Consider the following 25,072-nt stretch of genomic DNA (forward strand, 5'->3'; position numbering starts at 1 on the left):
TTCTGACAGATTCTCATTCTAAAAAGTTTGTGGCAGTGCTAAAAGTGTGAGAACCACTGATGTAGGCTATTGGAAACCCACTTTGTGATGCAGCCTTCTACTAACAATGTCTGTGCCTCTGATTATGCAAATACACTGGATTTCCCTGATGCAAATGAGATACTCAAGACTTTGTGGATAAACCTGTGTACATTCAAATGCATACTTGCTTGCCCTGTTTGTAGACTTCAAGGAGAAATCTAGTCATTCACTGTTAGGAATGAACAGTATGAATAGTATGTTAGCTAGAAAGAACCTTGGTCTGATCCAGAACAGCTCTCCTTACATTCTTATGTCTCTCTGAACAAATGCGGTAATATTTATTTATGTATTTATGTATTTATTTACAAATTTATTGTAAATTTGTAAAACCCACTTTACCTCCCAGTGGGCATTCAAGAATCAATCAGGAACAACTTGTGCAACTCCCAAATGCCCTGAACATTTCATCTTGGAGCAGGGAGGATGGAGGAGGATAAGGTATGCAGGTGCAAAAGGACCCTGGTAAAAATCTTCCTTGTAGCCCACCTAACCTCTCTGTAGCCCTAATTTCTCTATAAATTATCTGGTGTGCTCCCTGGGGCATTTGGTAGGCCACTGTGAGATACAGGAAGCTGGACTAGATGGGCCTATGGCCTGATCCAGTGGGGCTGTTCTTATATTCTTATAAAGGAGAAATATGTTCTCTGAGAATTAAAATATTATTTCTGGTTTAAATCAAGATAGGTTTGTATAGAATAGTTCACAATGAGGGGACTACCTGCACTTGATAAAGTCCCTAACTCTATATAGTGTCTAGAGCAGTGGTTCTCAAACTGGTGGGTCGTGACCCACCAGTTCATGTAAAGCTTCCCCGTCCCTTTAGGGATGGGGAAAGGGGAGAGGCAGTGATGCGATGCCCAGGATTACATTGCTAAGGGGGCAAGAGGGGAGCTTTTATTTCCTGTGGGCAGAAGCAAGGAAAAGGAGGTGTGGGGAGCCACGCGTAGCCCTCCACAGGGCTCCCCAAATGTTAGAATGATGAGAAATAGTGCAAGCAAACCATTTTCGGTTTGCAGGAGGTGCTGTTTCTCAACATTCTAACATTTGGGGAGCCCTATGGAGGGCTGCGCAGGACTCCCTGCACCACCTGTTCCTTGCTTCTGCCCACAGTAAGTAAAAGCACCCTCCTCAGCAATGAGATCCTGGGGATTGCCTTGCTGCCCTTGCTCCTTCTCTGCAAAAACTTATTTAGGGAGAAATGCTCCCTAAAAGTTTGAGAACCACTGGTCTAGAGATATACAGTGTGAGTCTGTGTGTGTATATCCACTGCCATTTATAGTTTCATTCCTAATATAGACTGCCGTACATGATATCAAAACCGCAAAAGTGATTAAGGACCCAATCCTATCTAATTTTACGGTGCCACTGCAGCTGTGCCAATGGGGTGTGCACTGCATCTTGTGGTGGGGACGCAGTCACAAGGCCCTCCTCAAGGTTTGGGAATGTTTGTTCCCTTACCACAGAGCTGCATTGCAGCTGCACCGGTGCTGGGCCCTAAGAAGATAAGAGCAGAATGGATGGCATAGCGAAAAATATAATGCCATCTCTTCCACTGAAAGTGTATACGTGTTTCTTGCTTAGAAATGATCCTGCTGCAAAATATATATCCTGCACGTCATTTAAAATGCTAAGTCAAATCCTTAAAGGAAAACTATGAAATGTAATTACAAAACTGAGAATTGTTTAGAGGTGGAAGGCAATAGGTTTGGACTGTCACAATAGATTAATGTGTACCAGAATTTCACTTCTGGGATGCAGCCTAAAGCCACAAGATGGGGGTTGTTGTTGTTATTTTAAAGAAATGAGTGTAAGAGATTATGCTAGGAATGAGGAGAAAGAGTCTCCTAGGAGATTATACTACAAAGCTGCACTATACTGATATTTAATCATCATGGGGCAGCTGCAATGGGCGGCGGGGGGGGGGGAAATGACTGGGAAACATCAGCCCCCAGAGAAAACAGTGCTGAGGTGTATTAACAGAGCAATTTCAGGGAGCTCTGCTGTTGTTTTCAATCACACGCCTCTTGAGCTTCCATCACAAGCAACTCAGGCACTTAGAGCCGAGAGGAAAGGAATCAAGGGTAACACTAAGTTTGATTTTAAGAGTCAGCTTGTGCAAATAAAGCACAGCATCTGTTATGGAAGTTACAACCCCTGTTACCAACAGTACTTAACCCACCAGGTCACATGTGCCTTTTGTTCAAAACCTTCAGCAATTTTAACAAAGTTGTAGGACTCCCGCACTGTCAACAGAAAGGAGCTAAGTGACAGTCACTGGCTGACAGAATCCCCTTTTAAGCTATCTTTGTATTTAAGGTAAATACACATCATTTGAACAGAAAAATAAGGCAGGCCACAGAGAGGTGTGTTGCTTTTTTTAAAGTCAAGTTACGATTTATTAATATAATCTATCAGAGATTTACCCTTCAACATTCGAGTTCATATCTTAACAGCTCAAGTATGGCATTTTCTGTCCTGCAGGATCAAAGCACGTGTGTGCCATCATTTGCAGAGCACTTGCAGTTGCAAAGCAACTCTCATCATCTGAGCATTTATTCTGGCATGGATACAGACTGGACAGCTGCAGCACAGGGCCAGCTTCATCTGCATATAAAAAGACCCTTACAGCCGCATTTGATCTAGAATTTTACTGCTGAATTAATTCTGCTGCAACTACCCAGGACCTGACCATGCTGCGGCACAAAATTTTTTCTCCTGTGCCATTGCAGGCACTGGAACAAGAAGAATACAGTTCCCTCTTCCCTGCTGAGAGACCGAAGCTCACGCCCCCCCCCCCACATTTCTCTAATACCGAAACGCATTTAAATTAGACGACATGCCTTCAAGGTAGGATTCATTACCAACACCTCTCTCTCCCAATTAACCACTGAAAATATCTCTTTAATGCTGCTAATCCTTAAATGGCTTCACACTTCCCTAACAGTATTTCATAATCCAATCAGGTTTAGGCTGCAATCCTATCCACACTTACATGGGAGTAAACCCCATTCACTATAAAGGGATATATTTCTGAGTAGACATGCCGAGACCAAGGCTTTAAGTCACTGAAGAAAAATTAAGTATATTTCCAAGCACTCGAGAGAATATTAGGCAGTTTGGAATTTAGAGTGATCCGCTTTACATCATACTGTAGATACAATTTGCATCCAATGTCCTTTTCAAATGCAGCAGACTTCTTTACTATTTCCTACAGTAAACCTCTTGTTCTCATTAACTAACATCCCAATTATAAACTGTGCTGCTACAGCTGGACTACATGGCCTCCACTGTATCCAGTACCAGTTAGGAGACGGTGGGAGGTCTACCTGGAGTAAGGGGGACATTTGTGCCCTTATGCCGGGTAAAGCCCCAGCTTGACCAATGGGGCGTCTCAGATCTGCGCCAGCTAAACCACTTGAGCAAATTTGAGAATTCCCACATTAAGGCCAGCAGGCCAAGGAAGATGGTTAGGATACAGCAGATCCTCTGCCAATCCCACCCCCATCTTGCCACCCCCTGCTCCGTTTCACAGCTCCCCATCTCCATTCCACCCTTCTGGTGCTCTCCCTCCACTTCTGCACAACTTGGAGCTTTACTCACCTTCGCTGGGGGCTGGGGGCTTGAATGCAGTGCCAGCAGGCTGGCCCAGACTGTTCCGCCAGCACTGCTGAATCTCAAATAGTTGCAAACATGCTTTATGGCATGTTTATGACACTCTAGGCAGATGCAGCAGCCGCTGTGCTGGTGGAGGCCAATGATAGGATTGCACTGTGAGCAATTTAGTGATGATGGCAGGAGATTGAAATGGGTTGACATTTTATTTATTTACTTATGGAATTTCTATCCCATCTTGCACTGCAAAAGTGTCCCGGGCTCATATAAAATACTAAAATATAATCCATGCTTTTAAAATTGTCTAATTAAACATGCAGTCAAAGTTACTAATCCATCACAAAACTAATACGTTAACCAACAACCATACCAGCAATTAGCCTACTGCTAAAAGGGCTTGTGGAACATCAGTTTCCTAAAAACCTAGGAGACAAATAGCTTATTATGGGCACATAAGGTATACTTAGATAGTGAGAGCGCAATCCTAACCTATTTTCCACCTCTGACATAAGGACAATGCAGCTCCGAGGTAAGGGAACAAACATTGCCCTACTTGGAGGAGGCCTCCATGATTGCCCCTCAACTGCAAGATGCAGCACATGCCCCACAGGCACAGTGCTGGAAAGTTGGTTAGGATTGCGCCCTGAGTTTGGCAATGATATGTTAACTGTATAAATGGCTCTGCATCCTACAACCAACTGCCAAATCTCAGATCCAAAGTACAGGAAGAAGAGTCCCATCTGATAACCCAAATGTACGTGGATTGACATAAAGAAGCAGGCACTCCTTTAAGGACCCTGGTTTCAAGCTGCCTATACTTTTGACTGAGGCCTAGTACCCACTGAGACTAAAAATCTGTGTTTCAGCTATACTGTTGTGCACCAGTTACCTACAGGGATTCGGACCATGATCCCCGTCGTCAAGCAGCACTTGACACAATCTGAACTCTCCGCAAGAAAGGCAATGCTCCACTCCCCTCCCCTCCAGAGGGTTGTCTGAGCCTCCCAGAACCAGCACATGACCAAGCACTGATTTACTGAGGTAAATCGCGGCTCTTGCGTGACTTCTGCTTTCATGGAGGAAGCTGCAAATTGTGCAAGAAGTGCAATTTCCCTTGATCTGAGCCTTGCAGAGGCAGTGCTCGGATGTGCGCTGCCTCTGGGAGACTCAGACAAGCCTCTGGAGGGTAGGGGAGCTGAGCCCCCCTCTACATTTGGAGAGTGGGGGTGTGTACCCCCGATGACTATGTGACTCCACACATGGTAATCACATATGCAATCTCGGCATAAGCCGGTAGGTCACTAAGGGCACACACCTGTACTTCTTCACGCCTCCGCTAAGAAAACATGGTTAGGCTACAACCCTTCTCCCCATGGCCAGAAGACAGATTTTCTACCAACACTCAGTCATAAAAATGCAGGATAGGGCACAAGCATACCCCATCACTTCAATTAATTTTGACCCAACAAGAATTGCCTTGTTCTAGTAAACACATGTGTTGAAAAGCTGATGCCACAGCATATTTAAGTTAAAATAAGAACAAATGCTTCAAAGCATGATTACTGACACAATAATCAAAACATTATATGTATAAAACATACTATAGCAAAATTAAATTTTCATACAATTTTCTGCTACAAACAGATATGAATCTCACAGTGCAATCCTGACTCCCCGTGCAGCAACGCAATAGTGCCAATGTGGCCTCCACTATATTCTGCAAGGAGTTTCAGGCTCAGGAGGCCACCTCAGGGTAAGGGAATATTTGCTCACTTGCCTTGGAGTAAGCAGCTGCCATGGGTCAAATTGGACCTCCACCAGCTGTATAGTTGGTACAAGTCCATGTTGACCTGAAAAGGTGGATCAGGCCCAAGAAGGCGGTTAGCCCAAGGGGGGGACCAAACCCAAGAAGGTTCACTGCTGCCACTGAACCTGCCCTTCCTGGGTTTGATCCATCCTCCTCCCTGCTCCTGTTGTCTCCCCGTTCCACTCCTTCCCTGCCTCCCTTCCAACTACTGCATGGGCTTACCTGCAGCAGGCATCTGCTGAACAACACTGAGTGGACCTGGCCACTCACAGTGTTGGCCAGGCCACGTGTACCGATGCTGTCACATTTGCAACAGTTGTAAAAGGGCTTACACCATCAGAATGCTTATTATGGTGGTGTAAAGACCCCTTTGGATTGGGCCATAAAGCATATTATGCAAGCAGATTAATAATAATAATAATAATAATAATAATAATAATAATAATAATAATAAAACTTTATTTTTATCCCGCCCTTCTCCCTAACGGGACCCAGGGCGGCTAACAACATATTAAAAAGCAATAGAATTTAAAAACATTAATACAAACAGATAAAAACATTTAAAAACACACTACAGGGCCATAAAAACAGTAGTCAGATTAAAAGAGTAAAAGAGCAGATCACCGAGGAATCAAGCCTGTAAAACTAAAAGATGTATAAAAAAAGTTAAGAAGGCCAGAAATCAGAAGGCTTGTTTAAACAACAGTGTTTTCAGGCCTCGCCGAAAGCTCTCAAGAGAGGGAGCCATTCTCAAGTCAAGGGGAAGGGAGTTCCATAATGTTGGTGCCACTACCGAGAAGGCCCTATTTCTTGCAGCCACCCCCCGGACCTCCTTGGGTGGCGGCACTTGCAAAAAGGCCTTCTCTGATGACCTGAGATGGCGAGCCGGATTGTACGGGAGTAGGCGGTCTCTAAGATATCCTGGCCCAGAGCAGTATAGGGCTTTAAAGGTCAAAGGTCAAAACTCACAACCAATGACACAGGCCAAAACACATTTTGCTTTCCTTAAACATTACATCAATTCCTGGGTATATTTGGAGTGCCAATTCCAAAAATGGCATCCATTTTGCCCTATCACGTCTAGTGTTGGAGATATAGTATAGCCTCTTCAGTGAATGGTTCAAGCAGCTTCCTCATGAGGACGCCTACACCATGGCTTCCTCATGAGGAAGCTGCTTGAGCCATTCACTAAAGAAGCTATACTATATCTCCAACACTAGACGTGATAGGGCAAAATGGATGCCATTTTTGGAATCGGCACCCCAAATTCATATCAAACCACCATAAAGTTTGGGAAAAACTTTTCTGACCCTCAATTTTGTAGGCCTGTGTGATTAATCACACAAACAGATGACCAGAGATACAGGATTTGTTAGAAGATTTGGCTCAAAAATTCAAATTTGATATAAAATATGTTTTGATTATTGTGTCAATTATCAAGCATTGAAGCATCATTTCTTATTTTGGCTCATAACTGTGGCTCTTTATGCTTGTTGTACTAGTATATTTCAGAGCATAGGAAAAACGTCACTGAAATATGAATGGTAGCTGCAAAGGAGAACAGAATAGATCAGAACATCCTGTTAAGGGTGTGCAGCTTCACACAAGTAAATACATAGTTCTCCCTACCATGAAAAATACCACTGAACTATGGCTGGGATGGGAAGTCTCTGGGTTCACAGCACCAAATGGCATGAACAAATATGACAGCTTAGGAGATGATGACACTGGGGAGGGCTATAGCCTGAAGCAGAGCTAGTGTGGCAAGAATGGCACACTCTGCAATGCACTGTGTAAGTGTCCCTCCCCCTCAGTCTTATAGCCATTCAGGGCAGCAATAGTACTTTGCTGTCGCTGCCCTCGAATGGCCCCGACACCAAAGAGAGGACCACCTACACTGCACATTGTGGAGCGTGCCTTACTTACCATTCGATCCCCTCTAGCTCTGCTTCTGGCTGTAGCTTAGTAGTAAAGAATATGCCTTGCATTTGGAAGGACTCAGGTTTGATCCCTGGCATTTCCAGAAAAGGCTAGAAAAGTATGAACCTCTAGAGATGGGGTCTCCAAACCCCAGCCTGGGGGGTCAGATGCTGCCTGCAGCAAGCCTCCTTCCGGCCTGGGGCCAACCTCTTGTCCCCTGAAAGCCTCTGGCTGACTCAACTGAACATGACCAGAACTGTGCTCTGATTGTGCCTGGAGGGCGTTCTGAGGGCCAGAGAGGTTGAATGAATGAGCCCGTTCATTCATTTATTCACTCCTCTAAGTTCCATCTCTAATTTAGTTATTTAAATTTTATATTTAAATTTTTTCCCCAGCCCTCCACACCACACTGGATATTTGATGTGGCCCTCTGGCCAAAAAGTTTGGAGACCTCTGGCATGAGCTGTGGGAATCTAGACTCTAGAAAGTACTTCCAGTGTGTGAAGACATTACTGAGCTAGATGACCCATCGGTTTGACTCAGTATCAGACAGCTGCATATGATTATGTATAACTAGCCACAACAATTATCCAGTTCCATCAGTATAAGCTCAGGTTTCCTAGTTCTCCTTTGATTCATAGTCCTCCAAATCCACCCACAGGCCTTTAGAATGGGTTTAATGCAGACCTCTTGCCCAGCATTTGAGAGACAATTGTTAAGGGAACACTCAGTGCACATTAGAACAGGATCAAGACAGAATTAACCTGGTGAAAAGTTGTGTATGTTCCAGTATGTATGTCTTTTTACATCAGCTCAGTAGTTGATGGAGGAATAACTTTTTTATTATTATTAACAGTATTTATATACTGCATTTCAACAAAAAAGTTCACAAAGCAGTTCACAGAGAAAATCAGATAACTAGATTCTGAAAGGGCTCAGTCTGAAAAGATGTAGAATGCCAGCAACAGCTACAAGAAAAGACTAGAAAAGAGTTCCAGACTAGAACTCTTGGATTCTGTGCTTTTCCAGGCTTTAGTAAACTATTTTGCTGTATCTCTTGTACCATGTTGCCAGCCAGTTGTTCTACTGGTAGCTCCCTGGAAGCAGGTCTCTGATCACCAGACCCACTAGGAACCTGAGAACCACTCTCTGCCTCGCTGGGGTGGGCTATCTGCTATCAAGTTGACCTGTGGGCATCTGACTCACCAGTTCACTGCCCTGCAGTATAGAGTATCTGGAGCAGGGGTGCTCACACTTTTTTGGCTCGGGAGCTACTTTGAAACCCAGCAAGGCCCGGAGATCTACCAGAGTTTTTTTTACAATGTTCACGCCATCATAACATATAACATTTATGTGTACAATGTATGTTGGTGTACCTTGCATAACCGCATGAGCCAATATTGCACAACACAACATAATTAACTATAAACATTTTTTGTAATTACTTGAGTTTACTTTGATGACTTGCACTGAAGTGAATCAGCCAAGGATGCATAGTCCGGACAGTAGCTGCTGACAGCCAGCCTCAAGCACACTTCCAAATGTTCATCAGTCATGGTGGAATTGTACTTGGACTTAATGATCTTCATGTAGGAAAAGGCTGACTCACATAAATAAGTGGAGCCCTTCCTGCCTCAGGTGCTCTTATATCCCTGAGGGCCCTATTGCCTTCAAGTGGCTGCAGCTGTGCAGCACACTCTGCTGGATGCCCAGGCCTTACCCTTAAAGGGGCCACTGCTGACACCACATCTACCTCCTCACCAGATCTTCCAATACAAGTGGGGGGGGGGGAGAGCAGATCTCTATACAGACCAGTGCAAAAACAGGGGAAAGGTATGGGGGAGGGAAGATCTCTGTATAGACATCACAGCAAGACCAGTGCAAAACCTCTTGCACACAGAACCAACAGATGGAAGTTGGGGGGGGCAGATCTCCATACATACCAGTGCAAAAGCAGGGGAAAGGTGTGGGGGAGGGAAGATCTCTGTATAGACATCACAGCAAGACCAGTGCAAAACCCCTTGCACACAGAACCAACAGATGGAAGTTGGGGGGGGCAGATCTCCATACATACCAGTGCAAAAACAGGGGAAAGGTAAGTCAGCCCCAGTAGAGTCAATGGGGCTCACTCCCATGGTTGCGTGGATGGGAGAGAAGCCTGCCAGCAGAGAGAAGCCTGCCAAATTCTCACTCCCTGGGCGGGCTCCCTGGGCTCGCTCCCTGGGCTCACAAGCCTGCCAGGGGCTCACTCCTAGGGATGTGTGGACGGGAGAGAAGCCTGCGATTGACTCATTTCACCTCGAGATCAACTGGTAGCTCGCGATTGACATATTGGGCACCCCTGATCTAGAGCAAATCATCTGACTCATAAACCGGAGTAAAATCATAGAGAAATTATGAAAAGGCCCATTCGCTAACCATGGATATGAGGCATTGTTCCTGCATTCTGTAGGAGTATGGCCTTATGAGTCAAATGGAATAGAAATCTCATTCGTGAAAACACTTGCAACTGTTGTGAATGTAATAGTTACATTTCCTTTAAATTGCCTGAAAATCATACAATTGCAATGCAGAAACCAGAGTGACAGATGGGGAATTTTTAATGCTCTCCATTTTGGCATATGCAGATATGTAAATGAAGGAGGTACTTCATCCAAAGGAACCTCCAAATTCTGCAGTATTATACCAGACAGAAATTCACCTGGGATGGGCCAAATCCTTAGCAAAACAAAGGGGATTTAAGGGGGTGATTTAAGGGAATTATTAAAACGGATAATCCTTCTTAAGGACAAACACAATAGTACAGTGACTTCCATGGCACTTTGAAATGAATGCTTTCTTCTGTAGCCCCTGATACCTTTAGCTCTTATACAGAACAAAAACAAAGTAATAATTCTTACTTGGCTTGGAAGGCATTGTTGGTTCCTCTGTGGTCAAGGTCATGGCATAAACATCCCACAATCAAAGCTAAAATTTCAATTTCTGTCAGGATCTCCTGAAATCCTGCGGTCTAAAAACAGGAAAAACAATACTGGTGGTCTCAATAACTGCAGCAAACAGTGATGTTGTTAAAAATTATATAAACTGATAGGAACACGAACAGAGATTTATCCACTACTATGCTTGATTCATTGTTCAAATGTCCCAAACCCTTGGGTAGCATGAATTAAAAGTGCAACTCTCATTCCAACTTTATCTTTGCCAGTAATGCACTGATTCATATAGGCAAAGGGCTTGTATCAGAGCTGGGATCATTATCATATCATTGCCAAATTGCAATTATAAACAAATGTCTCACTTTGACCAGATATTGGCTAGTTTGATGACACTTAACCAGGAGGCCAACTGGCAAAATTCTGTTATTGCCAATTTGTCTCACTTCAGCAACTGAACATTAACTGACCGCAGAACAGGATGCTTTCCATCTGGTCTGGGCATGTATTACACTGTGATCACATTAGACATGTCATATTGAAAACAGCAATGAGGGAGGGTGATAACAACAGAACACATCAGTCCTCTTTCTATGCAGTATCTAAGTACTGGCATTTCCTTGCTGAGGTGTCAATACCCCAACAGTGTGCTCTGCTCTGTGGTATGTCAAGGAATCAAGATGAGCCGGCTTCCTGCCCCATCTAGTATCAGTGCAAGGGGCTCCTTTGGTGCCTTTGATTTTGCACTGCAAGTTGAGTCTGCCTGCCATGCTGATTGAGATAATAGCAGCTGTTGTGCTGCTGCCCCCAGAGCAGAAAAACAGCCTATGTGGGGTGCAGGAAATGATGACGGGGTGTAAAAGGAGGGAAGTAAACTCCTAAGGCCTTTTCAAGGTTCTACCAGCCAGGAGGTACAGGAACGGCCCTTGAGTTCACTGGCTAGAGTGTAGCCAAAATAGCTTTAGTCCAGTGTTTCTCAAACTGTAGGTCGGAACCCACTAGGTGGATCACGAGGCAATTTCAGGTGGGTCCCCATTCATTTCAATATTTTATTTTTAACATATTACACTTGATGCTACATTAGTATTGTGACAGCGTAAAGGGAAATATATTACAGACCTGTACTATTAACAAGCTACTGTGTATATTCTTTTAACGGTGATGTAAATGAGACTTACACCTGGTAAGTGTGGTATGATTGCAGCCTAGAATTATTAAAAATTTTCCTACTTAATGATGTCACTTCAGGTCACAACATCACTTCCAGTGGGTCCTGACAGATTCTCATTCTAAAAAGTGGGTCCCGGTGTTAAATGTGTGAGAACCACTGATTCAGCCTATTGTGTAGGTTAATTGTCCTTGATCCTGACCACCTCTGAACTGTCCATGTCACATTCTGTTTCTCCTGCACAGCTCTGAATGCTACTACTCTTCTGCTTACCCCGGGTAAACCACTGCAGCCCCTATGGGTCTCCTTGAACTTGCACCACCACCTGATCCCAGCCCCGCCTCCCACTCCCAGCCCACCTGCCCCCAGGAACACCCTCCGCCTGCCCTCTCCCCACCCCAGATAGCCTCCCTTCCATTCCTCCCTGCCCACCCCAGAGCCTTGTGTTGGCCGAGCTTGACTGACACAAGCCTCACTCTCTCTGTCAGTGTGGAGGCTGAATTCAGCCTCCACGGGCCAGGGCACCTCTGCGCTCCCACCTAGCCAACTTTCAAAGAGGCACAAACATGCCTTTTGGCATGTTTGTGACCGTCCTGGGTCAGTGCAAGGGACTTGCACCAGCACAAGGGCACATTAGGACTGCGCCCTAAGATTATTTTAAAAGCAATCAATCATGCTTCTTTGAAATTAGAACAAATAGTTTTGAACACAACTAGTTTAAAATGCAGTTTCTAATAGAATTCCAGTCCTAAGCCAAGAACACCCAGAAATGCAAGTGTTTACTATAGGAAAAACACTAGAGAGTACTGTAGTACATTAAAAATGAACACATTTGTTTTTGCATTTGTTAGGTAGGTAAGAGCCTATTTCATTAAACTCCTAAAGTGGACAATTAAGAAAGTGCACAAACACTCTCTATATAACAATGTGAGCATAAACAATAAATGATATAATCTCAAGATAGAAATATACATGATTCAGTCAGCTGAAGATACAAGGCACTAGAGGTGTGTGTAAACAGAGACCTCCAGTATCCAGTCTCTTTTGCTGTATCTCCTGTAGCATCCATGCCCTCACTCTTCATCAAGTCAGCAAATTAGATTCCATGCAGCAAAGGCACCAGCTTGTTGCCTAACCAGCCATGCTGAGTACTTTTCCTTGCCTCCTCTGGGACCTGACTGGGACCTGATGAGCCTGGTTCTGACCATATTATCTGCTCTAGCTTCCTACTTTTGTTGGCCTGACATGGTACCTGGACCCTCAATCAGACATTCAGCCTCTGGTTCTCTATGCTGTGTCTGCCTAAACAACCCTTGCTCTCAATCACTTCTTCCACCTTTGAACTCACCCTCATTCCTCAATGGCCTGTACTCAAGCTGGAGAACTCCCACTGTGGCCTGTCTCGGACCTCAGCCAAGATGCCAGGGATGCAGTCTTGAGTCCTGTGACTCGCTCCTAAGTTGGACAAGACCCAACAATCAAAGACTGGGACTCGACTTGGGACAGAGAGGCAGTGACTCATGACTTGACTCAGAACTCAGTCATTTTTGCAATGCAGAAGTGCCATTGTGGGGGCGTTTATTATTATTATTATTATTATTATTATTATTATTATTATTAACAGTATTTATATACCGCTTTTCAACTAAAAGTTCACAAAGCGGTTTACAGAGAAAAATCAAATAACTAATGGCTCCCTGTCCCAAAAGGGCTCACAATCTAAAAAGATGCAAATGAATACCAGCAGACAGCCACTCGAACAGACAGTGCTGGGGTGAGGTGGGCCAGTTACTCTCCCTCTGCTAAAAAAAGGAACAACCACTTGAAAAAATGTCTCTTAGCCATACATGGGGGCCAACTCCCCCATGGGGTTTACAACTCACTTACACGCATCCCACTACCACCTCCACTTTTTCTTTAAATTTGGCTCAGAGACCTGAGACTTGAACTCGGAACTTGATCGAGAATTTGTGCAAGGACTTAAGACTTGACTCAAGACTTTGGATCAGGGACTTGAATACTTCCCTGCAATATGCAGTGCTTGAAGTCAACAAGCCTATAGAGCATTCCTACCTGGACTGTGAGACCACGGTAAGTATTTGCAAGAGCAGGTAGGGAGGAGGGAGGCCCTAATGGCACCTCAGTGATCATGGCACCACTGGGACCAAGGGGTTTTTATACACACCTGGGGGGTTGCGCTGGCCTCCAGGAGGCTCGCATCCCCCCTGTGGGCCTCCTCACTGCTGCATATAGCTCTAATTGTCTATCAGGGCCCACTTCTGGTTTTCGATCGCAAGAAGCGGTCGCATGAGGCAGTGGGCGGCACTATTAAGGGCAGTCAGGTTTTTTCCCCTCAGCAGCCTGCTGTCTGAGGCAATTGCTATCCCTGGCCTCAGCTTAGTGACACCACTGACCCCAGGTCAACAGCCCCATCCCCTATCTATCAATACACATCTTGTTTTGTTATGTATAAGCATAATTCATATAATATTGTATTAAATTTAATATCTTGGGTCAGAGCATAATCGTCTGAAAAATGTGCTGTTGCAAAACGGTTGATCAGCTTCTGAACGTATTCGAAACTGATCAAAATGACAACAGCCCGTCCTTTGTCAACCTCTTTTTTCTAAATTGTGCTGGGATTGTTCCTGAAGCTGAAATTATATTGGAAAGGATGCTGTTTCACCTGAGGAATCAAAATAGAAAAAATGGAAACATCCACCATGGTAAAGTGGGCACACAGCGTGGTCATGTGAAATACTCATACTTCCACCTTGCTCTTCCTGTGCATCTCAAATGCACCCAATCAAACGCTAAATTCTGTTCTGTTCTTCAGTGACTGACCCTAGAAGAACACAAAAAGTATTTGGAACCAGAACCAAGTCCTTCAGAGTTCTTGTCTAGTGCATTAACTTCATATATGTCTTTCAGTCACTAACAGACCGATCCTATCCAAATCCCACCCCCTGCACCAAGGCAGCCGGAACAGCGTGGATTGCACTGCAACCTATGGGGGAAGTTGGAAGCCTGGCTGTTTCCTCGTGCTAAGGGCACATCCCCAAGTGCCGCAATGGATCTGCTCAGACCTGCACAAGCCAAGAAGCTGGTACAAGTCCAAGTGGATCTGTGTTCCTAAGAACAGCCCCACTGGATCAGGCCATAGGCCCATCTAGTCCAGCTTCCTGTATCTCACAGCGGCCCACCAAATGCCCCAGGGAGCACACCAGATAACAAGAGACCTGCATCCTGGTGCCCTCCCTTGCATCTGACATAGCCCATTTCTAAAATCAGTAGGTTGCACATGCGCATCATGGCTTGTAACCCATAATGGATTTTTCCTCCAGAAACTTGTCCAATTAACTTTTAAAAGCGTCCAGGCCAGATGCCGTCACCACATCCTATGGCAAGGAGTTCCACAGACCGATCACACGCTGAGTAAAGAAATATTTTCTTTTGTCTGTCCTAACTCTCCCAACACTCAATTTTAGTGGCTGTCCCCTGGTTCTGGTGTTATGTGAGAGTGTAAAGAGCATCTCTCTATCCACTTTAGCCTTCCCCTGCATAATTTTGTATGTCTCAATCATGTCCCCCCTCAGGCGCCTCTTTTCTAGGCTGAAGAGGCCCAAATGCCGTAGCCTTTCCTCATAAGGAAGGTACCCCAGCCCAGTAATCATCTTAGTCACTATCTTCTGCACCTTTTCCATTTTCACTATGTCCTTTTTGAGATGCGGCGACCAGAACTGGACACCAATACTCCAGGTGTGGCCTTACCATCGATTTGTATGGCATTATAATATTAGCTGTTTTGTTCGCAATACCTTTTCTAATGATCCCAAGCATAGAATTGGCCTTCTTTATTGCCGCCGCACATTGGGTCGACACTTTCATCGACCGGTCCACCACCACCCCAAGATCTCTCCCCTGATCTGTCACAGGCAGCTCAGAACCCATTAGCCTATATGTGAAGTTTTGATTTTTTGTCCCAATGTGCATGATTTTACACTTACTTACACTGAAGCGCATCTGCCATTTTGCTGCCCATTCTGCCAGTTTGGAGAGATCCTTCTGGAGCTCCTCACAATCACTTCTGGTCTTCACCACTTGGAAAAGTTTGGTGTCGTCTGCAATTTGCAACCTCACTGCTCAACCCTGTCTCCAGGTTATTTATGAAGAGGTTGAAAAGCACTGCTCGCAGGACAGATTCTTGGGGCACACCGCTTTTCACCTCTCTCCATTGTGAAAATTGCCCACTGACACCCACTCTCTGTTTCCTGGTCTTCAACCAGGTCTCAATCCAGGAGAGGACCTACCCTCTAATTCCCTGACTGTGGAGTTTTTCTCAGTAGCCTTTGGTGAGGGATCATGTCACTTTCTGAAAGTCCAGATATATAATGTCCACGGGTTCTCCCACATCCACATGCCCGTTGACCTTTTCAAAGAATTCTAAAAGGTTTGTGAGGCAAGACTTACTCTTACAGAAGCCATGCTGATTCTTCCTCAGCAAGGCCTGTTCATCTATGTGTTTTGAGATCCTATCTTTGATGAGGCATTCCACCATCTTACCTGGTACAGATGTTAGGCTGACCGGCCTATAGTTTCCCCGGTCCCCCCTCTTTCACTTTTTAAAGATCGGCGTGACATTTGCTATCCTCCAATCTTCTGGCACCGTGGCCGTTTTGAGGGACAAGTTGCATATTTTAGTCAAGAGATCTGCAACTTCATTCTTCAATTCCTTAATAACTCTTGGGTGTATGCCATCAGGGCCCGGTGACTTATTGATCTTTAATTTATCAATGAGGTCTGGAACATCTTCTCTTTCAACCTCTATCTGACTTAATTCCTTGGTCAGTAGAGGCCGTTTGGGCAGCGGTATCTGCCCGAGGTCTTCTGCCGTGAAGACAGATGCAAAGAACTCATTTAATTTCTCTGCCATCTCTAAGTCTCCTTTTATCTCCCCTTTCCCTCCCTCACCATCCAGAGGGCCAACCGCTTCTCTGGCAGGTTTCCTGCTTCTAACATATTTGAAGAAGCTTTTATTATTCCCCTTAATGTTGCTGGCCATGCGTTCCTCATAGTCTCGCTTGGCCTCCCGTATCACCTTCTTACATTTCTTTTGCCACAGTTTATGTTCCTTTTTATTCTTTTCATTAGGGCAAGGCTTCCATTTACAGAAGGAAGCTTCCTTGCCCTTTATGGCCTCTCTAACTTGGCTGGTTAGCCATGCGGGCACCCTCCTGGACTTAGTGGAGCCCTTCTTCCTTTGCGGTATACACTTCCACTGGGCCTCTATTACTGCTGTTTTAAGCAGCCTCCATGCACTCTGGAGAGATTGGACTCTTTTTACCTTCCCTTTGATCCTCCTTCTAACCAGCCTCCTCATTTGAGGGAAGTCCACTCGTCAGAAGTAAAGGGTTTTCTTGACTTGATTTCTTGGTTTTCTTGACTTAGTTGATTGACTTGGTTTTCTTTCTTGATGGATCAGGCCCAAGAACGGGGATAGGATTCAGCGCTCATGGTTACCCCCTCCTGGGCAGTGGCATAGCTAATGATTGTGTAGCCCAGTGCCAAGCTCAAAATCTTGCCCCGGAAGTGGTGTCACAACCGGAAGTGATGTCATGCCTGGGCTTTTTAAAAAGTGAAAATTGGGAGGAACCCACCTGCTCCTGCCAGCAGCTTGCTACCTACTTGCTCTGCTGCCTTCCCCCAGTCAGTGGCATAGATAAGGAATCTATCTGCTACCTGGGATCAAAGATTTTTAGCCCCCCTCCCAGACAAAATCAAATTAAGTAAATAAATGAAAAGTGTGTGCTGGGGTGAAGAGGGATGGTTATTATCCCCTTGCTAAAAATAAGAGGGGCATCACTTGAAAAAGTGCCTTTTACCCAGTAAGCAGGGGTAACTGTATTATGATAGTTAGAAATGAGAGCTGACTCATATTAACACTTTATTGGTTTCATGCTGTATCATAACATGTCATTGCAACATGTCAGTAACATAATAATATGTCACTGTCTCTCAAAACAATCCGTCTCATAGGTCAGTTTTGAGTTAAGAAAATCCACTTTTTGTTTCATAAGGCAATTCTGTTTTCATTTTCTGGTTAATTGGCCATACCTTTTGATAGAATACAGATATTCCAATGCAGTTTGTTTCATTGCATTTTGCATTGAATTACTTTTCCAATGATAAATAACATGATGGTATTATTCATACATACCAAGATTTTCACAATTTTGGTCAGTAGTGTCAAGCTCAGCTTTTTGCCCCCCTAAAGCTTGATGCCCAGTGCAACTGCTACCCTCTTAGCTACGCCACTGCTCCTGGGCCCTATCTGCACACTCTCACCCTTCCTGCTTTGTCTTGTGAGGGAGGGAATAAAGAAAATTAGCTCACCCCCAATGATATTCTCAAGGGATGAGTTTATTTGTTCATTCTAAAGGTCAACCAGAGTTTCAGATGAATGACCGGCCCTAGCAGTAGCTATATCTCTCGGAGCCATCATTATACCAGAACCAATGATGACTAAAGGCAAGAGCAAAGTTTACACTGAAGCAGAGAAAGTGTTGACGTATCCAAGGATTCTTCTCACATTACTCTTTTAAGATGCTGATATGTTCCTAAATTCCATTTCTGAAAATATCCCGATGGAATACTTAAAACATGCCACACTATTCCCAGTGGTCCCCTGACCCTTAGGAGTGCTTTAGAACAGGGGTGTCCAAACTTTTAGGCAGGAGGGCCACATCTTCTCTTTCACACTGTGTTGGGAGCTGAGAAAAAAGAATGAATTTACATTTCAAATTTGAATAAATTTACATAAATGAATATATTAGTGATGGAACTTATATGAACAAATGAAGGTCTTGCAATAGCTCAAGGACTATAAAAGGCCATGCACAAAGCAAGGCCAGCCTTTCCTTTGCTGCTGCATCACAGAAGTGAAACAGCAAGCAGTGGAGGGAGCCCTCATCCCACAGTTCACATATGAGATCAAACAATCGCCCTCACACTCAGAGCAGTTGCATTGGGCCAGCAAAGGCTCCAACAAGTCTCTGGAGGGCCACAGGGTCACTGGAGACTGGGGGTTCCCCACGGGCCAGATTGGGAGTCTCCGAGGGTCACAATTGGCCTCCAGGCCAGGGTTTGGACACCCCTGCTTTAGAAGAAGAAGAAAGTGGGTGGGGTTGGGAGGGAGATCACTCACACCACTGTGCACTACTTAGGATACAACCAGTGGCAGCACTATGGGGGAGCAGGTGGTGCAGGTAAAACTTGGTTTCGTACCACCCAATCCTCCAGTGATCTTTGGCCTGCTCCAGGTCCAGCCACCTCGTACTCTTGGTGACAACTGTGTTTTAGCTGTTCACTGGCAAGAACACAAAGTGACTGGGACAAGAGCTGGCCAAGATCACTGAACAGAGACAGCCTGGAGGTGGGCTTTTCACATTTACAGCAATGCGATAGCCTGGAAGTTTCGGGGCGACATGATTACACCATTATGTCACTTTTAGAATGTCTGCAGGTAAGTACTGCACTGGGTGGCACCCACCCTGGGACGCCTCTGGATATAACTCACATGCACACTACAGAGTTGCTTCTGAAGTATCATATCTAGGAGCTAGTTAGGTGCTAACAGGATACCTTAAAGTCTGGTTCACATGAACATTTGTCCTACATAAGAACTTTAAAGCAATAATCACATGGCAGAAGTATTGTGTGGAATCCATTTCTATGAATGAAATAATCATAGAATCATCTACAAGGCAAAAAAAAAAAAAAGAACAGCTAAACTTTAAACTTTTGTTGCGGCAGACAACAAAATGTACTGGGAAGCCTTCACAATAATAGGTTTCCCATAAACCTCTACTTATCAGGGGATTGCTTTGTAGAGAAGAAAAGGTCATGTGAATTTGCTCTAGGAGATAACACAGAGGTACTGCAGCATGAAAGGCCAGAAAGACTTCTGAAGAAAGCAACACCCACTTGGCTGTGTTTTTGTAGTTGATCTGATATACATAGATATACATGCCTAAAGGCTAACATTTAACCCTACTTAAACTAACAGTACCTTTTCCAAACAGTAAACAGATCTGTTTAGTCCTGATGCTTGGTAACTATTCAATTCAAATGAAAATACGCTGTTTCATCCTATTCCCACTTCCACTCGCTACCTCTATGGGCTGGAACAAATGTTGCCTTTTAGCTCCATCTAGGGGATGTCTTACATTAAAATTAAATTTGTGATGCTGATGAGTAGAAATGTGGCAAGCACTCAATAGCATTCATCATATAGGATGGTCGTCATGTTTCAGTAACAATTTTAACAATGACTCAGGGCCCAACCTTATCCAACTTTTCAGCACTGGTGCAGCTGCAGTGCAGACCCAGGGTAAGGGAACAAATGTTCCCATACCTTGAGGAGGTCTCTGCGAATGCCTCCCCACCAGGATGCAGTGCACGCCCCATTGGCACAGCTGCACCGACACTGGAAAATGCAATAGGATTGGGTCCTTAAAGCTCACAATTAAGCTAGTCGAGGGCTAACAACACACTATTTGTGACATGATTGATCTCCAGGTGTGGGTTTTTGGAAAAACTAAATACAGCTATGGGAAGGGGGGGCTGCTTGTTTGATCAAAGTGATTAAATGGGTTTTTTCTCTGAGACATTTTTCTGATCTACATGGCTTCCTCAAACTGTTATTTGCTCCAAAAGAGAAGGAGAGGGTGGAATACAGTCACTTCTATCAACTTGGAAAGAAAAGTAAATTGGGAGAAAGAGGACAAAGAATGAGTCACTCCCCATACAACAGTGGCGTCACTAGGATTCGTGTCACCAGGTGCGGGAGGCCTGTGCGTCACCCCATGTAGTGGGCGGGGCAACACCAGGTAAAATTCTGACAAGCCATATACCTGTATTCTCCATTAGATCCTTGAGCTCCTGTGCCTAGCATTCTTTCCTCACCAATCCAACTTAGGCCTCCTTAATCACCATCCCTTTTCTACTTGTTTCCAGTTCATCTATTCCTTTCAATGAGCCTCTAAATTGTTCCACACTAACAATTTAGGCTGGAATTGCCATGCTTGTTCTCTCACTGTTTATAAACAAACCTAATAATGCTGCTGCCAGTCTGCTCCATTTCAGTGTTTTCAGTGTTCCCCTCTCATCTTTTTTCAGTTTGGTTTGTGACAACGTTTTAAAATTTAAAAACAGAATTGCAGTGCCAGCCTGTTCACTACAGACCTTGCAAACAGCTTCTAAGGCTTTTCAGGGCTGCTGTGCCTTTAATTAAAGCCTCCTACTTGCAACTACTCCTTTTTTATTGCTTCCTTTTTTTATTGTTACAACTAAGTAACTTCCAGCTAAGTTACTGATGATTAACCTGTTTGCTCCTTAAACAGTGTTTATTAACTGCTTCTCAATGACATTCCCTATTCTGGGGGAAAAGCTTTAATTATTCTTTTTTTCTCACCATTTGTTTTAGCAATAGCAATAGTGCTATTTTGAAATGACATTAAGACGTAGTTAATAAAGACTATTTAAGGAGCAAACAGGCTTACCATCACTAGAGGTGTTTGTCTCTGGTAAGTAAAATAGGATTACAGCCTAAGTCTTACTGAGCACAGTGGGCTTATTTCTGAGTAAGGTAAACAACACCATTTTCAAATATCTCTAATCAGCGGTAATCCTTTTGTTGTGCTCAATACCTTTTTGGCACTCTAATTCAGTGGTTCCAAAACTTAGCCACAGCTGCCTGGGAAGCTGTGGAAACAGCCAGGTGAGCAGTGGAACAATCTCAAAAAATCTGCCACCCTATACAATGTATAGGATTGTAGCCATAATGGAGAGCTGCAGCCAGTGGCCCTGTAGGTCAATGAAGATGCCAGTCTGGGAACCTCTGCTCTAGCCCATCAATCTTCTCTCTCCATACTTCCTCTTTCACTTAACTCTCTTTTCAAATTCAGGGAGCGAAGGGAGGGGGAGTGTTGGACAGTAGCTGGCTTATAATAGGATAAGGGTAACACATCATACAAAGCGGATAACATTTGGCACACCATCTTGGGTATTAAGAGACCTTGGGCAAGTCCTGTTTGTATATTCCCTTCCACCACACATTTATACTTGGGCAACAGATAAGTACTATTTGGGAGGTTGTGGCGGCAAACGATCAGCCCCATTTAAGTTCATAATTTTTCTGTAAATAACAGGGTTTTCTTAAGTTGAGAGAAGCTCGGCTTCAATGGTATGGCCACATTTTGCGTGCCGACAATGATACACTGGCGCAGAAGGGCGTTCAGCTGAAGGTCAACAGCAAACAACCAAAGCAGCGCTGACTTGACATGCTGCATGTGAAAATCACCTGCCTGCACCAGGACCAAATCCATGATCGAGAGAAACGGCGACTCTGATCCAAAATAGTGGACCCTGCCACCACACAGAACAACACTAAAGAAGAAGAAGAACAGGGGTTTTTTAACTTCAAATTTTCAAATTGTACAATTCACTGAACAAGACCTATTTATTTTTGTGGGACTCTGATGTACTGAACTTCTTTCAAACTGAGTTTATCGTATAGGGTTCCGAAGTTTTGTTCTCAATTTTCACAGGGAAAAGGTATTAATATAAAAAGAGATTTTTTAATATTTAAAAAATGATGTAAAATCGAGTTTTGTAACTCTAAGGTCAATAAGGCACAGCAGCCATCTGTTGTTCTATTGATTCACGGTGCCATTAACATCTTTGTTGCTGAAACTCTACCAAACATTGCCAGATCTGTGTTGCTGCAATTAGGACCTTTTAGACTCTTGGGCTTTTGATTCTCAGATAATTTTCTATACTGTATTTGAAAGAAGAAGAGGAAACAAAAGTTCAGTCACGTCAACAATGGCAATGGTTAACACAAGCTGTCCTGCAACTCATATACTTACAGTTAGCATTGCAAACATGAGCTGACACACGTTGAAAGCATGTCTCCAGTTGTGATACAGAACCATCCGATAATTCTTCCTGACTGTCAAAAGCCACCTACACAATGTCTGAAACGGAGAAGTACAAATCGCATCAGGGACACTAACATGTACAAATGGACACAACGCTGCCAAGACAAAGTGGCAGATTATCTCCACAGAGCAGATGGTTACCTCATAGTCAATTTTAAATTTCTGAACCATTCCAAGCTCCATGAACATTCGGAGGGCTGCTGTTATCATGGCGTCCACGTCGAGGGAGAAGTCATCAAAATGGATGTTGTCTATGCCGAGCTCTGACACAAGTGGGATGTTTGCTGCCTAGAATCACCCAAAAGATAACAAGAAACTTCTCAGGGACTGCTCTTTCTCTGGTCTCTTTCACAGACTCAATTTTTCCTCACTCATCTGCACAGCGTATATGGTAACTACAAGCAAATTTTAGAGATGAAGAGAGGAGAAGCAGATGATAATAGGAAACATTTTGTTCATTTTCATACCTAAACTCAAAGTTGCAATCCAACAAGTACTGAAGCTGCATCATGCTCTTCTCATTACAATGTGGATTGCCTAGGAAGATCAATGATGTGGCAAACAAATTGCTTGTTCCAGGAATCATGTACATAGCACTTCCGTGACTTTTCCCCCAGTAAATTACCTGGGTTTGTCCCCATGCAAATTGGAACAACAGTGGCAGAGGAGGAGGCTTTTTAGAATTTGTTCCCTTCACAGTTCCAATTTAGACTGGGGTCCCTGCAGATGCTATTTGATCTAGGAGGAAAACTTTCATTGGGGCCTATAATGGAACCAGCAAAAAAGAAAGTTTTCTTCTATAGCAGGGGTGTCCAAAGTTTTTGGCAGGAGGGCCACATTGCCTCTCAGACAATTAGAAAAAACAATTAATTTACATTTAAAATTTGAATAAATTTACATAAGTTTACATAAATGAATATATTAAAGATAAACATATATGAATGAATGAAGGTCTTGCAATTATAAAAGGCCTTGCACAAAGCAAGGCTGGCCTGTCCTTTGCTGCTGCTACTGCATCACAAACATGAAACCGCAAGCAGTGGAGGGAGCCCTCATCCCACAGCTCACGCGAGAGGTCAAACAGTCGCCCTCAAGCTGAGAGCAGTTGCATCGGGCCAGTGTGGGCTCCAACAAATCTCCAGAGGGCCAGAGGCTCATTGGAGACTGGGAGCTCCCTGAGGGCCGCACTGAGAGGCCTCGAGGGCCACAAGTGGCCCCAGAGCCATTGTTTGGGCACCCCTGTTCTATAGATAAAGAGAGACCACAAGGGGAAGAACCAGTTTGAGACTGTAGTAGGTGGGGCAGAAATGTACCACTTCCGGGATAAAACATGGCACCTGCCATGGGCACATACTGGAGGGGGGCACAATTACATGTGCTCCAATTGCTTCCCCAGTCGGCCTCTCAGCAGCCAGTCGGGTAAAATTGCCCAGCTGGCTAAGAAGCCCGCGCTCATGCTCCAATGCTTCCCAAGTGGGGAAGCAGTTGGAGTGTGAGTGCCCTAATGACATCATGATGCTGCGTGGCATCATGACATCACGGCATTGCCCTGGGTGCCAAAAGCCCTGGGAACACCTCTGAGGTGGGGTGAGTTTAAAGCCCACTGGCTCCTCTTCTTGCCCAACTCTTCACCATGGTGGATAAAACAGCCCAAATACCTAAGGCCTGGTCCAAAGCTATCATAGTACCAATTTATAAAAAGGGGGATCCAAGAACACCAGGAAGTTGCAGGCCAGTTAGTTTGCTCTCAATTATCAGTAAAATGTACGCAAAACATTTATTATCAAGATTATTGGATTGGATCGAGGTGAACAATATTCTGGGACCTGAACAGGCAGGTTTCAGAAAGGGTAAATCCATTTTAGATCACTGTATGGTCCTTTCTCATCTCATTAACAAACAGCTAGCCCGGGCTAATGGACAGCTCTTTGTTGCCTTTTTGGACCTAAAGGGCACTTTAGACACAGTGGTTAGAGACATTCTGTGGCGTAAACTTTCACATATGAGGATGGACAGACGACTCCTCATCCTAATTAGGAAGCTATATACAGATAATAGCTGCCAGGTTAGAGTTTCCCTTAGAGGCAACCTCTCAGAGCCAATCCCTGTTAACAAGGGAGTGAAGCAGGGCTGCATTCTTGCTCCAACCTTGTTCAACTTATTTCTGAACGACCTCAATACTCATCTTAAAGAGATCAATGGTCACAGCCCTAAATTAGGCCCCAATCATATCCCACTCGTACTATATGCTGATGATATGGTTTTACTGTCAACTTTGAGGGTAGGTCTGAAACATTTGATAACTGGCTGTATTGACTACCTAAAGAAAAATGAGCTATTTCTAAATTTTGATAAATCTAAGATAGTAGTATTTGGCAAATCTCGGAAACTTCTCTATTGGTCTTTCAAAGAGAAGGTAATTGAACAGGTAAGAGAGTTTAAATATTTAGGGATCTATTTCCATCACAAGCATTCTTGGGTGATGCATCGTAAAATGGCAGTAAATCTAGCCAAAGTTTCGACCCAAGCGATCTTGCGTTTCCATTTCACC

General features: G+C 44.2%; 1 protein-coding gene across 1 annotated transcript in view; it reads right to left on the reverse strand.

Annotated features, from left to right (window-relative positions):
- Positions 1-25,072, reverse strand: part of PDE11A (phosphodiesterase 11A) — a 130,340-nt gene that overhangs the window by 50,921 nt on the left and 54,347 nt on the right. Inside the window, exons 9-11 of the mRNA XM_066635002.1 lie at positions 22,663-22,809; positions 22,450-22,557; positions 10,321-10,430 (exon numbers count right to left, since the gene is read on the reverse strand). Coding sequence (XP_066491099.1) covers positions 10,321-10,430; positions 22,450-22,557; positions 22,663-22,809 — 365 coding nt within the window. The remainder of the gene's footprint in view (positions 1-10,320; positions 10,431-22,449; positions 22,558-22,662; positions 22,810-25,072) is intronic.

Source organism: Tiliqua scincoides, chromosome 1, assembly GCF_035046505.1.
Source record: "Tiliqua scincoides isolate rTilSci1 chromosome 1, rTilSci1.hap2, whole genome shotgun sequence".
Lineage (NCBI taxonomy): Eukaryota > Metazoa > Chordata > Lepidosauria > Squamata > Scincidae > Tiliqua > Tiliqua scincoides.